General features: G+C 46.0%; 1 protein-coding gene across 1 annotated transcript in view; it reads right to left on the bottom strand.

Annotated features, from left to right (window-relative positions):
• LOC146829211 (fibronectin type-III domain-containing protein 3a-like) overlaps positions 1–16,446 on the bottom strand; it is a 608,949-nt gene that overhangs the window by 379,595 nt on the left and 212,908 nt on the right. Inside the window, exons 13-14 of the mRNA XM_085607850.1 lie at positions 15,624–15,745; positions 2,633–2,807 (exon numbers count right to left, since the gene is read on the bottom strand). Of these exons, the coding sequence (XP_085463976.1) occupies positions 2,633–2,807; positions 15,624–15,745 (297 nt within the window). The remainder of the gene's footprint in view (positions 1–2,632; positions 2,808–15,623; positions 15,746–16,446) is intronic.

Below are 16,446 nucleotides of genomic sequence, written 5' to 3'. Positions count from 1 at the left end.
GAAAAACAAATTGCAATGTCTGAGCCCAACAGTAAATGTGAGGAGTATGCAGAGCTTGGTTCTTCAGACACACAAGCCATGAACATAAGGACTGTATGTAGGAAGCTGCCTCTCTATATAATGTACAAAAATGAGGTGCGCTGTGCAGAGAGTCCAGGTAACCCACATTAGCGTACAAGGTCTTGCTTTAACAAACCCATGGTGCACTATTTGTGGTAGTGTGGTCGAGCAGCCTTAGACTTATCTAGCCCCTAAAATCTACATCTGTGTAATGAATGCAACTCATCAGTTAATGCTGATTGTGGAGATTAGGTTTTGGGCCCACAGTAAGCTATTCAGTATTCTGCTACTATGTACTTGCTTCCATTTTGCATCTATGTACCTTCCATGTACTTGGATCTGTGTGTTTTTTACTTGTCTTCTGAAATAGCATATCCAATGCACTTCCCTATTTCTCATTCTGTACCTCTATCAATATCTTTAATCTACATATATTTACCTCCTTTATGCATCTATATACTTTCAATGTACTTATGGATCTATATATTTATCACTTTCTTCTAATTTAGCATTTCCAATGCACTACCCTATTTCTCAGCCTATACTTCTCTCAATATATCTTCTAGCCCAACTTTCTGACTCATCTCAAACTTCTTTCTACTACTCTTTCCAATGCACTACCCTATTTCTCACACTATACATCTATCAATATATCCTCTACATCCACTCTCTCATTTATCCAAAACCCCACACCTCTACTATGATCCCCAAAATAACCCTTTCCAGACTCTCCCCTAATCTACCCCACCTTGCATCATGACACCTCTTTTTACTATACCGATCCCCCAAGACAAACTTTTCTAAACTCTTCCCTCTGACTCTTCCCCTCCAAAAACCCCTTTTTACTCATCCAAAAGCCTCCTCCTACTGCTTTGACCTCCCCCAAAAAAATATCCAAATCCTTCTCTCTTCTATCCCTCCACTATCCTTTTCAATCAAAATAACTGACTAACATGTTCACTTCTCAAATTCCATATTCCACTAAACTAATTCACCACCAATCCTTTATGGGTTCCAGAGTAGCGTGCTACTCGCCAACAAAGCGTTTCAACACCCCATCAGGGTTACAAGTGCTATATAAATACAAACCATTTTTCCTCTTCTATTCTTCTGCTAACCTTCTGAATCCAAATAACTGACTAACCTATCCACCACTTAAAATTACTTTCATGTTACACTATACTAATTCAACACTAATCCTCTATGGGTCCCGGAGTAGCATGCTACTCGCCGAAAAAGCGCGTTGACGCCCCGTCAGGGGTAGTAAGCACTATATAAATGCAATTACAATACAATAAGGTATTCGTTGCACACACAGAGTCAATAAATGACACACACTCAATAAGGAAATTCAACACCAATTTTGAAAAATAATAGATTTTTATATTAATTTAGACACCAAGATCTTCGAGATTAGGTAAGTACTTAGCGAGTTAGAGATTTACAGAAACACTGAAAATACAGCTGTCATGAGCCTCGAACGCACTAATATTTTCCTATGGGAGACACATACACTGCATAGGGATACTTGTAACATCTAGTATTTGAACTAGACAGCAGAGGAGCACATCTGCTCATGCAGATATACCCTCACATGTAATATAATGCACTTTGCCTTAAAGCTACAAGGTTTACTGTAGGGGTGAATTACATACAGTACATGCAGTGACCTTGGCATGGCACACAGTGTCATGTTTTCACTCATGGTTTGCACCATTACATGCAGTCTGCAATGGCAGGCTCATGTCATTTGTAGGGGGGTCCCTTAGGGTATGGGTACCAAAGAGGGTCCCTTCAGCATGTATTAACATGCTGAAGCCCCTTAGGGACCCTTTTTGATACCCATACCCTGATACCAGAGGTACCACTTACTAGGGACTTACAGGGGTGCCAAGGTGTGTGCCAATTAAACCACTTTACCTTGTTTTATGGAAAGAGCACTGGGACCTGGTTAGCAGAGCCCAGTGCACATCAGTCTTGACATAGCAGTACCAGTGGCAAAAAGTGTGGGTGACCATGACAAAAAGGGGCACTTTCCTACACTGTATGTAACTGATTTGTAAAAAACTTAATTTAAGTGAAAAATAGTTCAACATATTTTATTTATGTTATTTTCAGTTACCCTATATGTGAAACATAAATATTATTTACACACATACAGCTTAGTATTTTGGAAGTTAAATGTTGTGATGAAAATAGGACAGTGTATAAAATAGGGCATTTATTTTTTGTTTGTAGGTATTGGTACCTCTGGTTCTCCGACTACTATTTGAATGTCAAGGACACATGAGACACCGCCTTGAAAGAGTGTACCAATTGACAAAAAGACAAACCAAAAACACCATATTTGTTATTCAAATATAATTCTCCAATTTACTACCTTCAGTCATAACTATGGAGACTTTTGCATCTTTAACACTGCAAACTATAATAACATTTAAACACTTGGAAAATGCATGCATTTCGGGGCAAACTACATTGGAGAAATCAACATGTAAAGGCATTTGTGACTAACTGTTGTAAAAAAACCCATACGGTCTCCATCATTAGAATGGGCATGAATACTACTTACAGAACCTTCTTCTTCCATTTCCAATATGTAAGTGAGAGATTCCTCTGAAGATACACCATTTGGTGGGCACCACTGTAAGGATAACCATGTTATTCCTGCTTGAATCAGCCGAGGGGGTAATGGTGTGGGTGGGACACTGCCTGCTGTGTAGAACAGCATGATCTCACTGAAGTCACTGAAAGAATACATCAACATACATTCAACATAGAACAAAATGCAAACCTGTTTCTAGACGGCTTTATTCTAGCATTAACAAACCAAATGTTTTATCAGCTTCATCAAATTGTGTCAAATAACCGTATCATAAATACAACAAATTTAAAAGCAAGACCAATTAAATACAAGCAACTTCATACAACAGGTAACAATTCACATATAGATGTCAGCAAGTGAAATATTCATAAAAATATAACAAATCCATAAAAATCAATATCCCTTCACTACATTATAAATACTTTGAATTTATTCCAATACACATTCATATTTGGACTGTCTTATTGTAGGAAGCTGGCTCTGTATATGTTACGCCAATAAGTGGTTAGATCGTGCACAGATTCCAGAGATTCCCCCAGAAGTGTACAGGGCTCAATGCAAACCCAAAGTGCTCTATTTGTGATAGTGTGGGCGAGCATCCTTAGGACTACCACAGAGGAGTGTAAGGCATTTGTTATACACACATTGACCAATAAATAACACGACTCAAAAAGGAGATCCACACCAATTTTAGAAAAATAAGCTTCTTTCAAGTATTATTTCAAGACCAAGATGTACACAAACATGTAAGTATGTTTTTCTGAAAAAATATTTTACACTTTAAAAAGTGCAATTTTCAGTGTGCAATGTTAACCTATGGGGGAAACAAGAATGCAGTTTTTCAGGTAAGTACACAATGTACAGATCAATTTTTCGGGGGTTTCAAGTCAACAAAGGCAAGGTTCAGATTGGCACCAAAACTACATCACCAGCGGCACATGGGAGGCTAGTTGCAGAGGTCAGATTCGGGTGCCCAATGTTAACCATTTGAGACTGGGGGTGCTCTATGATGCACCAGAAACAGGAGCCCAGCCCACAGCCACACCAGGTGAGTGAAGCGATGTCAGGGGTCGATCTACGGGTGTTAAGGTAGCACCAAACTTACACCCTCCGAGGCAGCCGCATGCAGAGTGGCAACACAGCGTTGGGTGCCCAATGTTAACCAAAGGAGCAGATCGGTCCTGAAGAACGGCTGCGGGCTCAGGCCAGGAGGCACAAAGAAACCCCACAGCTGGCCAGGTAAGTAGTGATGCTAAGGGACATAGGGACTCCGTCGGTCATGATTCCCCAAGGCTCAGAGGCTTCTGCTGCAGGGGTGTCTTTTTGTGTCTAGAAACATCTTACCGGGTTGGTCACAGTCAGCGGTCGAGGTGGAGTCCGGCTGGTGTCTGCCCACAGTGGACTATTGCTCAGAAGTGCTGTGGAATCTTCACAGCAACAGTGGGCCACTTGGACTCGGATAGTGGGTGTCAGGTGCAGAGGTGGGTACAGCAGTGGTTTCGCGGTTCTTGATGGCAGAGTCCTTTGTTCTTTAGAGTTGGATTCTTCTGGACAGGTCCAGTGTTCACAGGAGATTAGGAGTCTTTTTAGAAGGCAGGCACTGCTCCCTGGGTTCTGGAGGTCACTGGGCTGAGGTGCGAATAGTTCTTCTGCAGCAGGATCTTTGAGGGCTGCAGACAAGCCGGTAGGGCTGGGGCCAAGTCACTGGCTACTTCAGTCTTTTCTGCTGCACAGCTCTTCTTTGTCCTCTTCTTGAAAGGTTGTCACAATCTGATTTCAGGGCCTGGGGGAGTCACCTAAACGGAAAATGCTACTTACCAGTATGCATCTGTTCTTGGCATGTAGAGCTGCAGAATCCCATACTTGTGCATAGATCGCCATCTGGTGTTGGGCTCGGATGTTTGCAGGTTGTTGTTGTCTTGTAAGAAGTCTTTGTAGTCACGAAATAGGGGACTCCTCCCTTGGACGATGGTGCGCATGGGCATCGACTCATTCCTTGTATTGTTTTTCGCCATGAAGGGAAATGATGAAGTTTGTAAGAAACAGAAAAGATGCCCATGTGTAATTTATCTAAGTAAGATAACGCTGGAACGAGCTGCAGAATACATACTTGTGCATAGACTGTATAGCAGTGCTCTCCCTTAGCGGTGGTCACCTATATCTGTTGCAGTGGTCTGAAAAAGTGTTTTAAGAACAGCCTAGCCCACAGAAGCTTGTTGTTTTGCCTGCACATCTACGCAATAGTGTTTGGTGAAGGTGTGTGGCGTAGACCATGTTGCTGCTTTGCAAATGTCATCTAAGGGAATGTTTCCTAAGAATGCCATGGAAGCCCCTAGTATGCGTGTTAAATGACTCTAGTGGGAATTGTAAATGTGCGTTTTGCTTTGTAGTAGCATATTTGAATACATTTGACTATCCACCTGGCAATTCCAGCTTTGGGAATGGGGTTTCCTTTATGAGGTGGAGAGAAAGCTACAAACAGTTGGTTTGTCTTTCTAAAAGGTTTAGTTCTGTCAATGTAATAAAGTATAGCTCTTTTGACATAAAGTGTTGCGAAGAGCTCTCTCTGCTACGGAATCTGGTTTTGGGAAGAAAATGGGTAATTCCACAGATTGATTAAGATGGAAAGCAGAGATTACTTTGGGAAGGAATTTTTGATTTGTTCCAAGAACCACTTTGTTTTGATGTATTTGCAAGAATGGTTCAAGCCTGGACCTCACTTATTCTTCTGAGAGAGGTGATTGCGACAAGGAAAGCTACTTTCCAGGTAAGGAACTGCAGTTCGCATTTGTGTAGAGGTTCAAATGGAGGACCCCTGAGCCTAGTAAGGACAATATTTAAATTCCACACTGGAGAGTGTGGGATTGTGGGAGGAATTATCCTTTTAAGGCCTTCCATATATGATTTGATGGCAGATACCCTATACAATGGCAAATGTTGTCTGTTTTGTAGTTAAGCGGCAAGGGCAGCAAGATGTAGTCTTATGGATGTGTATGCCAGATTACATCTTTGTAGATGAGGTAAATAGCAAATTATGTTTTGAATTGAAGCATCTAGTGGGCCAATTTTGTAGTTATTGCAGTAAATGACAAATCTTTTCCATTTGGCTGCATAGCAAGCTCTAATAGTAGGGCGTCTAGCTTCTTTAATAAGGTTCATACAGTCCACTGGAAGGTTGAGGTAACCGAACTCTAGAACTTCAGTAGCCACATTGCTAGGTTTAGTTGAGCTGGATCTGGGTGTCTTACCTCTCCATGGTTCTGTGTCATAAGCTTTGGGGAGAGTTGTAGCTTTCGGTGTGGAACTACTGAGAGTTCCAGGAGTATTGTGAACCAAGTTTGCCGGGCCCATGTTGGAGCAACCAGGATCATCTTGAGAGACTGTTGTTTGAGCTTGCGCACTACTAACGGAATGAGCGGGAGTTACAGAAAAACGTACGCAAATCTGCCTAACCAGTTCACCCATATCTCATTGCCTTTGGACAATGAGTGTGGAAACCCGGGAGTGAAGGTTGGGCATTTTGCGTTTGCATGTCTGGCGAACAGATCAGTGTCTGGGTGACCCCACATCTGAAAAAACGGAAGAACTACTTTTGGATGAAGTTCCCATTCGTGGATGTGCTGTGTCTGATGACTGAGCAGATCCGCAATCTGAATGTGTACCCCTGGAAGATGTTCTGCTAGAAGGTATATATTTTGTGGGATGGCCCATTTCCATATGCTTTGCGCTAGTTGAGAAACCTGCAAAGGATGTGTTCCTCCTTGTTTTTAGGTCTCGCCTGCGAACGCAGCGCGGAGCGCTGCTTTCGGCGAGATCTATTGTTGCTGACTTGCCTCGGAAGTTGGACAGGAGATGGGCACGCGCATGGTCTCGGCGGATTTGAGTTGGTGTACGCGCCTACAGCCACGCGGCGTGCACATCTCCTGTCTCCCTTCCCTCAGCAAGCCAGTATGCAGTTTCACTTTCGTCCTCATTGTAGAAGTTGTTGCATCTCAGCTCATCCCCTGTCTGTCTGTCTGGGTCCCTCTCTCTTCAGTATGTCTCCTCCCTTTATATCAGTGTGTCCTTCTCTCTCCTCCTGCCCGCTCGTTCCCGGCCCTCTCTCTTCACCTGCCTCCCCAGTCCTGCCTCTCTCAAACCTCTCCTCGGTGTCTTAGCCTCTGTCTTCGGCGCTCCTGCTTCAGGGCCGGTCCGTTTTCATGTTCTCTGTAACTTTCCTTTCTCCGTCTGTGCGCCCCCGACACCCGGCCCTGACTCTCTCTTGCCCACCCGTGTGCTCTGGGTCTCCTCCGCCCCCTCACGGACCGCTCGGTGCGCAGCTTCTGCTGTCTTCTTACCTTCACTCCCCGGCCCAACAACAGCTACTATTGCCCCGCTCTCTCCGGTGTCTTCTGCCCGCTTCCCATCACACGCATTCTCTCTCTTTCTCTCCAAACTCCCGTCTCCCCTCATTTCCCCGCCCGTCCCCATCCCCCCGGCCGCGGGCGCAGCTCACCTGTCTCGGCGGCTCGCGCTCGGCCCCGCGCGCAGGGCTCTGGCTATTGGCTCCCTCCTCGCCTGGCCCATGCCGCCCGCGGGATGCCGGGCATTGGGGGGTCCGCTCCCGACGGCCTGTGCGGTGGGCGCTGCAGGCAGGTGCCTCGCCCCCGTGGCTCGAGACTGGTGGGTTCTGAAGTGACAGCGCTCGCCATCTTATCTGCCGATGCATGCTCCCATTGCGCTCGCCTGGACACCCGACAGGAGATGTGCACTTTCCCCCCGGACAGTCCATGTGCACGCTCACGCCGTCTGTTCTCTGCCAATGCGCGCTCACACCACGCTCGCCTATACAGCCCAACGCCACACGGACACGCTCGCACCACTTGCAGGACGCAGCATTTGGTTTGCTTTAACATAAAAGCCAAGCACAAGGTGTGAATACATTTAAAACAGACTGAACTGATAGAATAGCCTAAAGGCAGCATTACGTTTTTATCCAATTACAACGCAGCTTTCTAAAAAAAGCATTTGCAAAGCAATATGTATCGCATTTGCGAGAGTTTAAGCTTTTAGCATTGTAAATGGCAATGCTTTTATTTATGTTTTAAAGACCAAAAAATAAATAAGAGGCATTTTCATATACAATGCCAAGAGCTCAAACTTGCGTAAGTGCGAGACCTATTGCATTGCAAATGCTTGTTGTATATAATGCATTGCTGTGGTATTGTCTGTTCGGACAAGGGCAGTGTTGCTGATGAGATGTGTTTGGAATGATTTAAATGCTAGAAAGATTGCCAGTAACTCCAGGTGATTGATCTGGAGCACTTTTTGTTGAGGGGGTCCACCTGCCCTGAATTGTATGGTTTAGGAGATGGGCTCCCCAGCCGCTGAGTGATGCGTCCGCTGTTAGCACTATCTGTAGAACTGGGTCTAGGAACGGCCCCCCTTTGGAAGGGTTTTGTGTGTTCCACCACTGCAGAGAGCGATGAGTGCAGCTGTCCACCAACACCAGATCTGAAAGTTGACCTTGAGCCTGGTTCCACTGACGTGATAAAGAAACATTCTTGTAAAGAGCGCATGTAAAGCCTTGCGTGAGGAACTATGAAAATGCAAGAGGCCATCATTCCTATTAGCTGCATAAACACTGAAGCTGGTAGTGAGTGTTGATGTTGAAATTTTGTTATGAGGGTTTGCATACTGGCTATTCTGACTGGATTGAGGTATGCCAGGGTTTTGGAAGTGTCTATTGTGGCCCCTAGATACTGATGTATGTGGGACGGCTGAAGATGTGACTTGGTGAGGTTTATTGTGAACCCCAAGTCGTGAAGCAAGTGAATTGTTTGGAGAGTGTGGTGAACACACTGGCTGTGTGAATTGGCTTTTATGAGCCAGTCATACAGGTATGGGAAGACATGAATTTGTTGTCTTTGCAAGTGGGCGGCTACTACTGCCAGACACTCTGTGAAGAGTCTGGGTGCTGTGGTCACTCTGAATGGGAGGACCTTGAATTGATAGTGCTGACCACTATGAACCTTAGATATTTACTGTGAGCAGGGTGTATAGGAATATGGAAGTGTGCGGCCTTGAGATCTAGAGTGGCAAGGAAATCGCCTTGCTGGAGCAGTGGGAGGACCTGTTGAAGGGTGACCACGTGAAAGTGGTCTGGTTGTATGTAGATATTCAAAGTTCTGAGGTCCAGTATTGGTCTGAGAGTGCTCTTTTTTGGGGGGATGAGAAAATAAAGGGAGTAAACTCCTGTGCCTTGATGCTGGAGGGGAACTGGTTCTATTGCATGCTTTTGAAGAAGTGAGAGAACTTCCTGTTTGAGGAGCGTTAAATGTTCCGTGGACATTGGACGTTGTTTGGGCGGTATGGTTGAGGGTGTTGCAGTAAGTTCCAGGCAGTAACCATACTGGATAATTTGTCTTACCCACCTGTCTGCAGTGATGGAGCTTCAGACAGGTAGGAACTGTGAGAGCCTTCCTCCGACTGGAGTAGAATGGTCTGGAGGGAAAGGAGGGAAATCATGGTTTGGTAGTAGGGAAGGTTCGGTTGTTGTTACCTCAACCTCAACCCTTGTTATTGTTTCCTCTGTACCCACCTCTAAAATATGCCTTGTTAGGGGATGTTTGTGTGTGACTCTTGTAGGTGGAGGAAGTAGTGTCTGTGCTAATGTTTTTGGATGCGCCCCTATAAAAGGAGTGACGAAAGGAACCTCGTGGTGTTTGAGACTGCAATGCTCCCATAGATTTTGCAGTGTCTGTCTTTTTTCATTTTCTCCAAAGCTGTATCCACAGCTGGGCCAACGAGGTGCTCTTGATCGAACGGCTGATTTAAGATAGTTGTTTGGACTTCTTGTTAAAAACCAGAAATGTGCAACCATGCATGTCTGCGAAGTAAGACACTGGTGTTGAGGGATCTAGATGCGGAGTCTGCTGCATCGAGGGCACATTTGATGGATGTATTCATAATTAACTTGCCCTCTTGGACCAGATCGTTGGCCTTGGTTTTGTATTGGTCAGGTAAATGTTGAATAAGATCTTCGAGCTCATCATAGTGAGCCCTGTCGTATCTGGCAAGCAATGCTTGTGCATTTGCTATTCTCCAGTGATTGGCTGCTTGGGAGGCAACTAGTTTACCTGATGCATCTAGAAGTTTAGACTCTTTGTCTGGAGGTGAAGCATCACCAGAGGTTTGGGAATTAGCACGTTTTCTTGCATTTAAGACTACCAAAGAATCTAAAGGGAGTTGTCCTTAAATGTAGGTTGGATCGTTAGGGGCAGGCTTGTACTTTTTATCAATCCAAGGATTGAGGATCCTGGTCCTCAAATAGGTCTGGTGCTTGTTTAATGACACCTTTAAGCATGGGCAATGTATGTATTGTTTTTTGTCACTGAGCAAATGTATCTGGCAAAAAGTCTTCGTCCATGGGGTCTGACTGTAGTTCAATGCCATGATATTGCGCAGCCCTAATAATGAGCTGACTAAACCCTATATTGTCATCGGGGAGAGGGGGGATGGCCTAGATGGGTATACATCTGTATCAAGAAGGTCTGGAGGATCTTTGGGACTGTTGTAATCGTCCCATGTATCCTGTGGTGGAGTAGTGTCATCATCAGGGTCATCTAAAAGATCCTTATCGTGTCCACCCCCGTCCCCTAGATCATCCTCATCCTGTTGTGGTAAGGGTGAGTATGGAGAGAGTCTAGTAGAGCGTATAGGAGAGCATATAGGAGAGTGTATAGGAGAGTTTGTAGGAGACAAAGGTTTGGTAGGAAGAACAGGAGAAGAGGGTCTTAGGGGTGAAGTTGCAAAGTCTCTTTTCTTCACAGGTACCTCAGGAGGGTGTGAGGTATCCGACTTCCTCTTCTTTGTTGGGAGACTGACAATATGGCCTGTTTTAGGGTCCACATGTAAAGTCTTTTGTTTTGGATCGACAGGATCTGGTCGAAGAAGTTCTTCCTGCTTGTTGGCTCCTTTCGGTGCCGATTTTTTCAGCTCTAAACGTGGTTTTGATTTGGACTCTGGAGCCGTAGGAGGGGTCTTATGCTCATGTCGGTGCCGAGTCGTAAATCTTCTTCGGATCCGAAGGTTTTTGGTGTTTGTTCGGCTCCGAGGCCTTATGGTCTTTCGGTGCCAAAGGGTTCGATACCGAGGCCTTTTTGGACCTAACGGGAATAAGGTGTATACCTGATTTCAGTACTGAAGGTGTCTTATGGGTACTGATATGAGGCTTGCTCAGTCTTGAGCTGCCCAAAGGCTTTTCCTTTGTCTTCGGAGCCAGTCATCGGAGTCGTCAGCTTCGGAGACTATGTCGAGCTTCTCTGAATCCTCTGCCTTTGGAACATCGGGGCCTTCTTCGAAGATGTTGTGTGGCGCCGGTGTAGCCTGTTGAGCCATAACGTGTCATTGAGCCCGGCGATCACGGAGAGTCTTTTTGGAGCGAAAAGAGGCACAGGCCTGGTAATCCTTTTCCTTGTGTTCTGGCGAGAGGCAAAGGTTGCAGACCTTGTGGTGGTCACTGTGTGGAAATTTAGCTCCACACTGGGGGCATTTTTTAAATGGAGTCCTTTCCATTAGCCGTGGGCCCGAATGGTGCCGATAGGCCCAGAGGCCCACGTTGACGACCAGAATCGAGGATTTTGAAGTTAGCGCGTCGAAGGGCAAGCGAACGAAGCAATACCGTCAAGTGGTGATGGGTTGCGCGTCGAAAAAGGTTGGAAACACGGTACTGAACCGGAGCACAGCAAGTCAGATCCGAACCCAATGGCGAAAAAAACAATCCAAGGATGGAGTAGATGCCCATGCGCACTATCGTCCAAGGGAGGAGTCACCTATCTCGTGACTACAAAGACTTCTTCCAAGACAACAACAAACTGCAAACATCCGAGCCCAACACCAGATGGCGATCTATGCACAAGTATGTTTTCTGCAGCTCATATGTCTCGAACACTAGATTTAGGGGCCTTACACGGAAGTAACAGGCAAGGACTAATGGGTCTCTCACCTGGGGTGTCAACACCCAATATTATACCACCCTCCTATGGGAGTGGGGGCATAGCCCTAGCCCTGATTGGATATGTCCTGCCATCTTCAAGATGGTGCACACTGAAAAATGTGCTTCACTTCGCCTCCAGAACCTGAGGGGTGGAGTTGGCAAAGTAGGGCACACCTCCAGTTCTCCCACCAAAAGTGGGGCTTTGAACCAGGGGCTGCCATCTGCTAGTAGAAGCAGAGGCTGGGGTTGCATTACAGAGGAGGCAGGGCCTTTAAAGCTATCCTCTTGAGCAGTGTGCTCATCCTGGGGGAGGAGGTGTGCCACCTCTGTCCAGGATAGGCTTTGTTTCTGGCCTCAGAGACCAGGGTCTCTCGACTCAGGGGTCCAGAAACATGTCTTGTGGTGGCAGGCTGTCTAAAGCCAGACAGAGACCACACCAGGGTTAGTAGGTTATCAGGGGGCACCTCTGAGGTGCCCTCTGGGTACATGTTTCAAACAACACACTAGCATCAGTGGGGATTTATTGAGAGGAGGTGTTTGGTACTAAACACACCTGGGGTCAGTGAAGTCATCATGGTGCTGAGTGGCTCAAGTTGATCGAGTTTTCAGCCCATGTACTCTCTATGGCTTCACTGGCACATACAATATTAAGAATAGACTTAAATAATGTAGGGGCATATCTACTCATGCAGATATGCTCACACCTGAGATATAGTGTGTAGGAATATGGCCCTGTATATACTATACTAAAGTGAGGTATAGTGTGCACAGAGTCCAGTGGAACCCAAAAGGTAGGCAGAGGGAAAGTAGATAGCAATTCACTCTCTCTATTTGTGGTAGTGTGGTCGAGCAGCAAGGCTTTATCAGAGGACAGTGTTAAGCATTTGTTGTACACACTTAGTCAGCAAATGAATTCACACACTCAAAGACTGAACTTCAGAACAATTGTTTGTGTATAAAAATATTCTTTTAGTTATTTTATTTCTTAGAACGAAGGAAGCCTGGCACAGGTAAGTGAGAAGTACTTTGCAGTAAATATACAGATTATAACACAGTTTGGATTTGAATTGTAAATGTACTTTGATTTGATTACAGTAGTGTTACTGATAATGCAATGCTTTTCTGAATACAGTACATATACTTTGTATAGGATCTTGAGCAAAATTACAGGTAAGTTACTTTTGAGATTACTTTTCTTACACAGTGTAGTATACCTGGATACTACACTGGGACATTTTCTGTAAACAGGTAAGTAAAATATTTTTTGTAAGTTAGTACAATTTTAAAGAATTTCTTTAGGTTTTCAAACTCCACACTTAGAAACTTTTCCAAGAAAAACGGTCAATGGTATCCTATGGAGGAAAATAGTGTTAGCGGTTTTAGGGTAAGTATTCGGTAGTGGGAATTGAGGTTCTGGGGGAAGACTCAGGGGTCCCCCAGGGTAAGGGATGCACTCTCGTTACACCCTCAGCGGCACTAGGGCGGCCGGGAGTAGAGTGCTGAGGCCCAATGTTATCCAATGGGGGATAGGGGGCCTCCAGTTGGTGGCTGCTGACGAGCAGGCTCCTGAACTTTACCTCAGGGCAAATGGGGAAACTAAGTAGCACTAAAGGTGCAACATCAGCGGCACTAGGGCGGCCAGGTGCAGGGTGCTGTTTCGACATCGGGCGCCCTGTTGTTTGCAATGGGTAACCTCCTGTTTGCAAAGGCACTGCACACTCGGGGACGAAGGTCTTCTGGGTGCGACCACCACTTTGAGAGGTACGTTGGGATCTTAGGGGTTGGTTAGGCACTGTAGGTTGGACCACCCAAGGCCGTGGGGAGTCAGGTGAAGGGGGGCCTTTTAGGGTCGGATCTTCTTACCAGCTACTGGTTGCAGATGGGGGAAATTCTGGATGTAGGCTGCAGGTGTCGGCTGGAGTGTTGAGGCATGTCAGTGGTCGCCGGATCTCAGTTAAGGATCGCCGCGGAGACCTCCAGGTGGTGTTTGCCCACTCGAGCTCGGGCCGTGGATGACCGGTGCAGAGTGGTGCGGATTCGCTGTGTCCGGCCGGAGCCAAAGGTTGGAGATTAACAAATTCGGTGTTCAAGGGAGAGACAGTCTTTGTGGTTGAAGGCAGGCAGGTCTTCCAGGGTTTTCATGGTTGCTGGCTGCAGGACACATGGGGATTTTGCAAGAGCAGGTTCAAGGTGGAGACAGGTCAGTAGGGCTGGCGCCAAGTCAGTGGGCAACTTCCTCTGGTTAGCTGCTGCACGGCTGTTCGGTAGTCGTTCTTCTGTTCTTGTAGTTTCTTCTGGTCTGAGGAGCAAGGTTCTGGGGTGCCTCTAAATACTAGATTTAGGGGTGCTACAGGTAGGTAAAAGGCAGGGACCAATGGGTCCCTTCCATGGGGTGGGTACACCCCCTATTATGCCATCCTCCAGTGGGAGGGGGGCATAAGCCTTTCCCTGGGTGGCTGGGTCCCCCCATATGCAAGGGGTGGAGTTGGTAGAGGTGGGCACACCTCTCTTCCTCACTTGTTTTTCCTCCTGGTTCTCCCGCCCAAAGTGGGGGTCAGAACCAGTGGGAACCAGTTCCTGAAAGCAGCAAGTGGCCTGGGGAACCGCACAAAGGCGACAAGCCTTTAAAGCTCCCCCTTCGTGAACCTTGCCCATCCTGGGGAGGAGGCTTGGCACCTCGTCCCAGGATGTGCATTGTTTCAGGCCCCCGAGAGCAGCAGGCTCTCTACCCAGGGGTCCAGAAACATGTCTAGTGGTGGCAGCTGAAAGCAGCCACTCACCCTGGACACTAGTGGTAGGTTGTTTTTCAGGGGGCATCTTTAAGATGCCCTCTGTGCGCATTTTTCATTAATCCCACACTGGCATCAGTGTAGGTTTAATGTGCTGAGAAGTTTGATACCAAACCTCTCAGTTTTCAGTGTAGCCATTATGGTGCTGTAAAGTTCGTAATGGCAAACTCACAGCACCATATACTCCTAATGGCAGCACTGCACTTACAATGTCTAACAGTGGACTTAGACACTGTAGGGGTACAGGACTCATGCACCAGTACCTTCACCACTGGTATAGTGCAAATAGCAAGAGGGGTGACTGATCTATGCCAGGGCAGTGGGTTGTAGGCATGGCACACAGGGATGTGTGCTATGTCGATTTTGTTCTGCACCAAAACACGCAGCCTGCAAAGGCAGAGTGCGTGTGTGTATGTAATGGTACAGGGCCTCTAAGGGTGGCACAATAAGTGCTGCAGCCCTTATCTTCCCTGGTCACATTGCCCTGGGTACCTGTGATACCATTTACCAGGGGCTGACCTGTGCCCAGAGATGTCAATTAGGTTTGGGTTAGTTTCGGGGAAAGAAGAAAGGCCCTGGGAACCTGATTGGCAGGAGCCCAGGGCACATCAAGTCAAAAGTGCATCAGTAGTCTGGACAAAAGTGGGGGGGTTACTGCAACAGAAACCCAGCTTACCACATAGTGCACCATGCCCAAGGGCATGTAAGGCCTTCTAGAGGGGTGACTTACCTATACCTTAGGCTATTCTGCTTGGCATGACACAGGCAGTGTGCAATGTAGACTGTTGTTTTTCTCTGCACCAAGGCATGCAGGATGCAGTGGCAGTTTGCATGGCCTTGGTGAGGGGTCACTAGGGGACCCTCTTCATGGTACCAATTACTAGGGACTTACAGGGGGTCTGACGTTGCCAATCGTGGTACGGTTTTTATGGAAAGGGATCTGCCACAGGGTACCTGGTTGGCAGCGACCCTGTGCACTTTCAATTGAAACCACAATCTTCCAGGCAAAAGGTGGGGGGCTAACCATCTCAAAAGAGGCACTTTCTCCCAATTATGATGAACAAAATTTCATTAACACAGTCATAACGTAATACTACTGAATAATTAAGATTCTGTTCGCCAGAGCAACAATGAACATTGATAGGGACAATGTAGAAAGATATCTGAACAAAGAAAAAAAGATAGTCTCTACCTCATTCCAATATCATTTTTAGCAGCTAATCGAAATGCATATTTTGTAGAAGGAGAGAGTTTAGTCTGCTTGTACTGCTTTAGATGTCCCATGTAACACTCTTTGAAGGGTCCATTCTTCCCCTTAAAATTAAAGATAGACAAACTATTACAAATATTGAATTTGCAGCTACATAAAGCAAGGAGGATAAGCAAGACAACATGAGCAAATATGAGCAGCAGCATAAGTGACATTACCAGTATTTTCAAAATAAGATAAATACTAAACCTGGAGGAGCAACGAAAAGCAATGCTTAGCAGTGTCACAATCTATATATTTATAAACGTTTAGGGGATTTGCAAAGCATGAACTCTGACCCAAAAGACGTCAGTGCACTGTGCAAGGTTCACAACGTTTGCAACAAAACATAAATAGAATATTCAAGTATACAGAACACCGACAACTGAAAAGGAAAATGTTAATTACCCTGTAAGTAACTGTTTGTGGCATGCAGTGCTGTAGACTCATATACTGTGCATACTTCTCTAGTGCTGCGCTCGGACGTGTACAATTTGTTTATCTTCAAAAGAAGTCTTTTTGAGTCACGGGACCAGGTGACTCCATCCATCAGTGGCAATATGCTTGGGCATTGGCTCATTTATTAGATTGTTTTTTCTCGCACGGAGGGCGTGACTGAAGATGGAGCATAGAGATGCAGTAAACAATGACCATGCAAAGTGGAAAGTACCAATGTTGAGGGATATAAGAAGAAAGAGTATCTACAACAACCACAGGTGTCCAGTGAGGAGGGTGGATGCCTATGTATTTACAGCACTAAATTCCA

The sequence above is a fragment of the Triturus cristatus genome, chromosome 5_2 (genome assembly GCF_964204655.1).
Source record: "Triturus cristatus chromosome 5_2, aTriCri1.1, whole genome shotgun sequence".
Lineage (NCBI taxonomy): Eukaryota > Metazoa > Chordata > Amphibia > Caudata > Salamandridae > Triturus > Triturus cristatus.
This window is presented reverse-complemented; position numbering and strand designations above follow the sequence as displayed.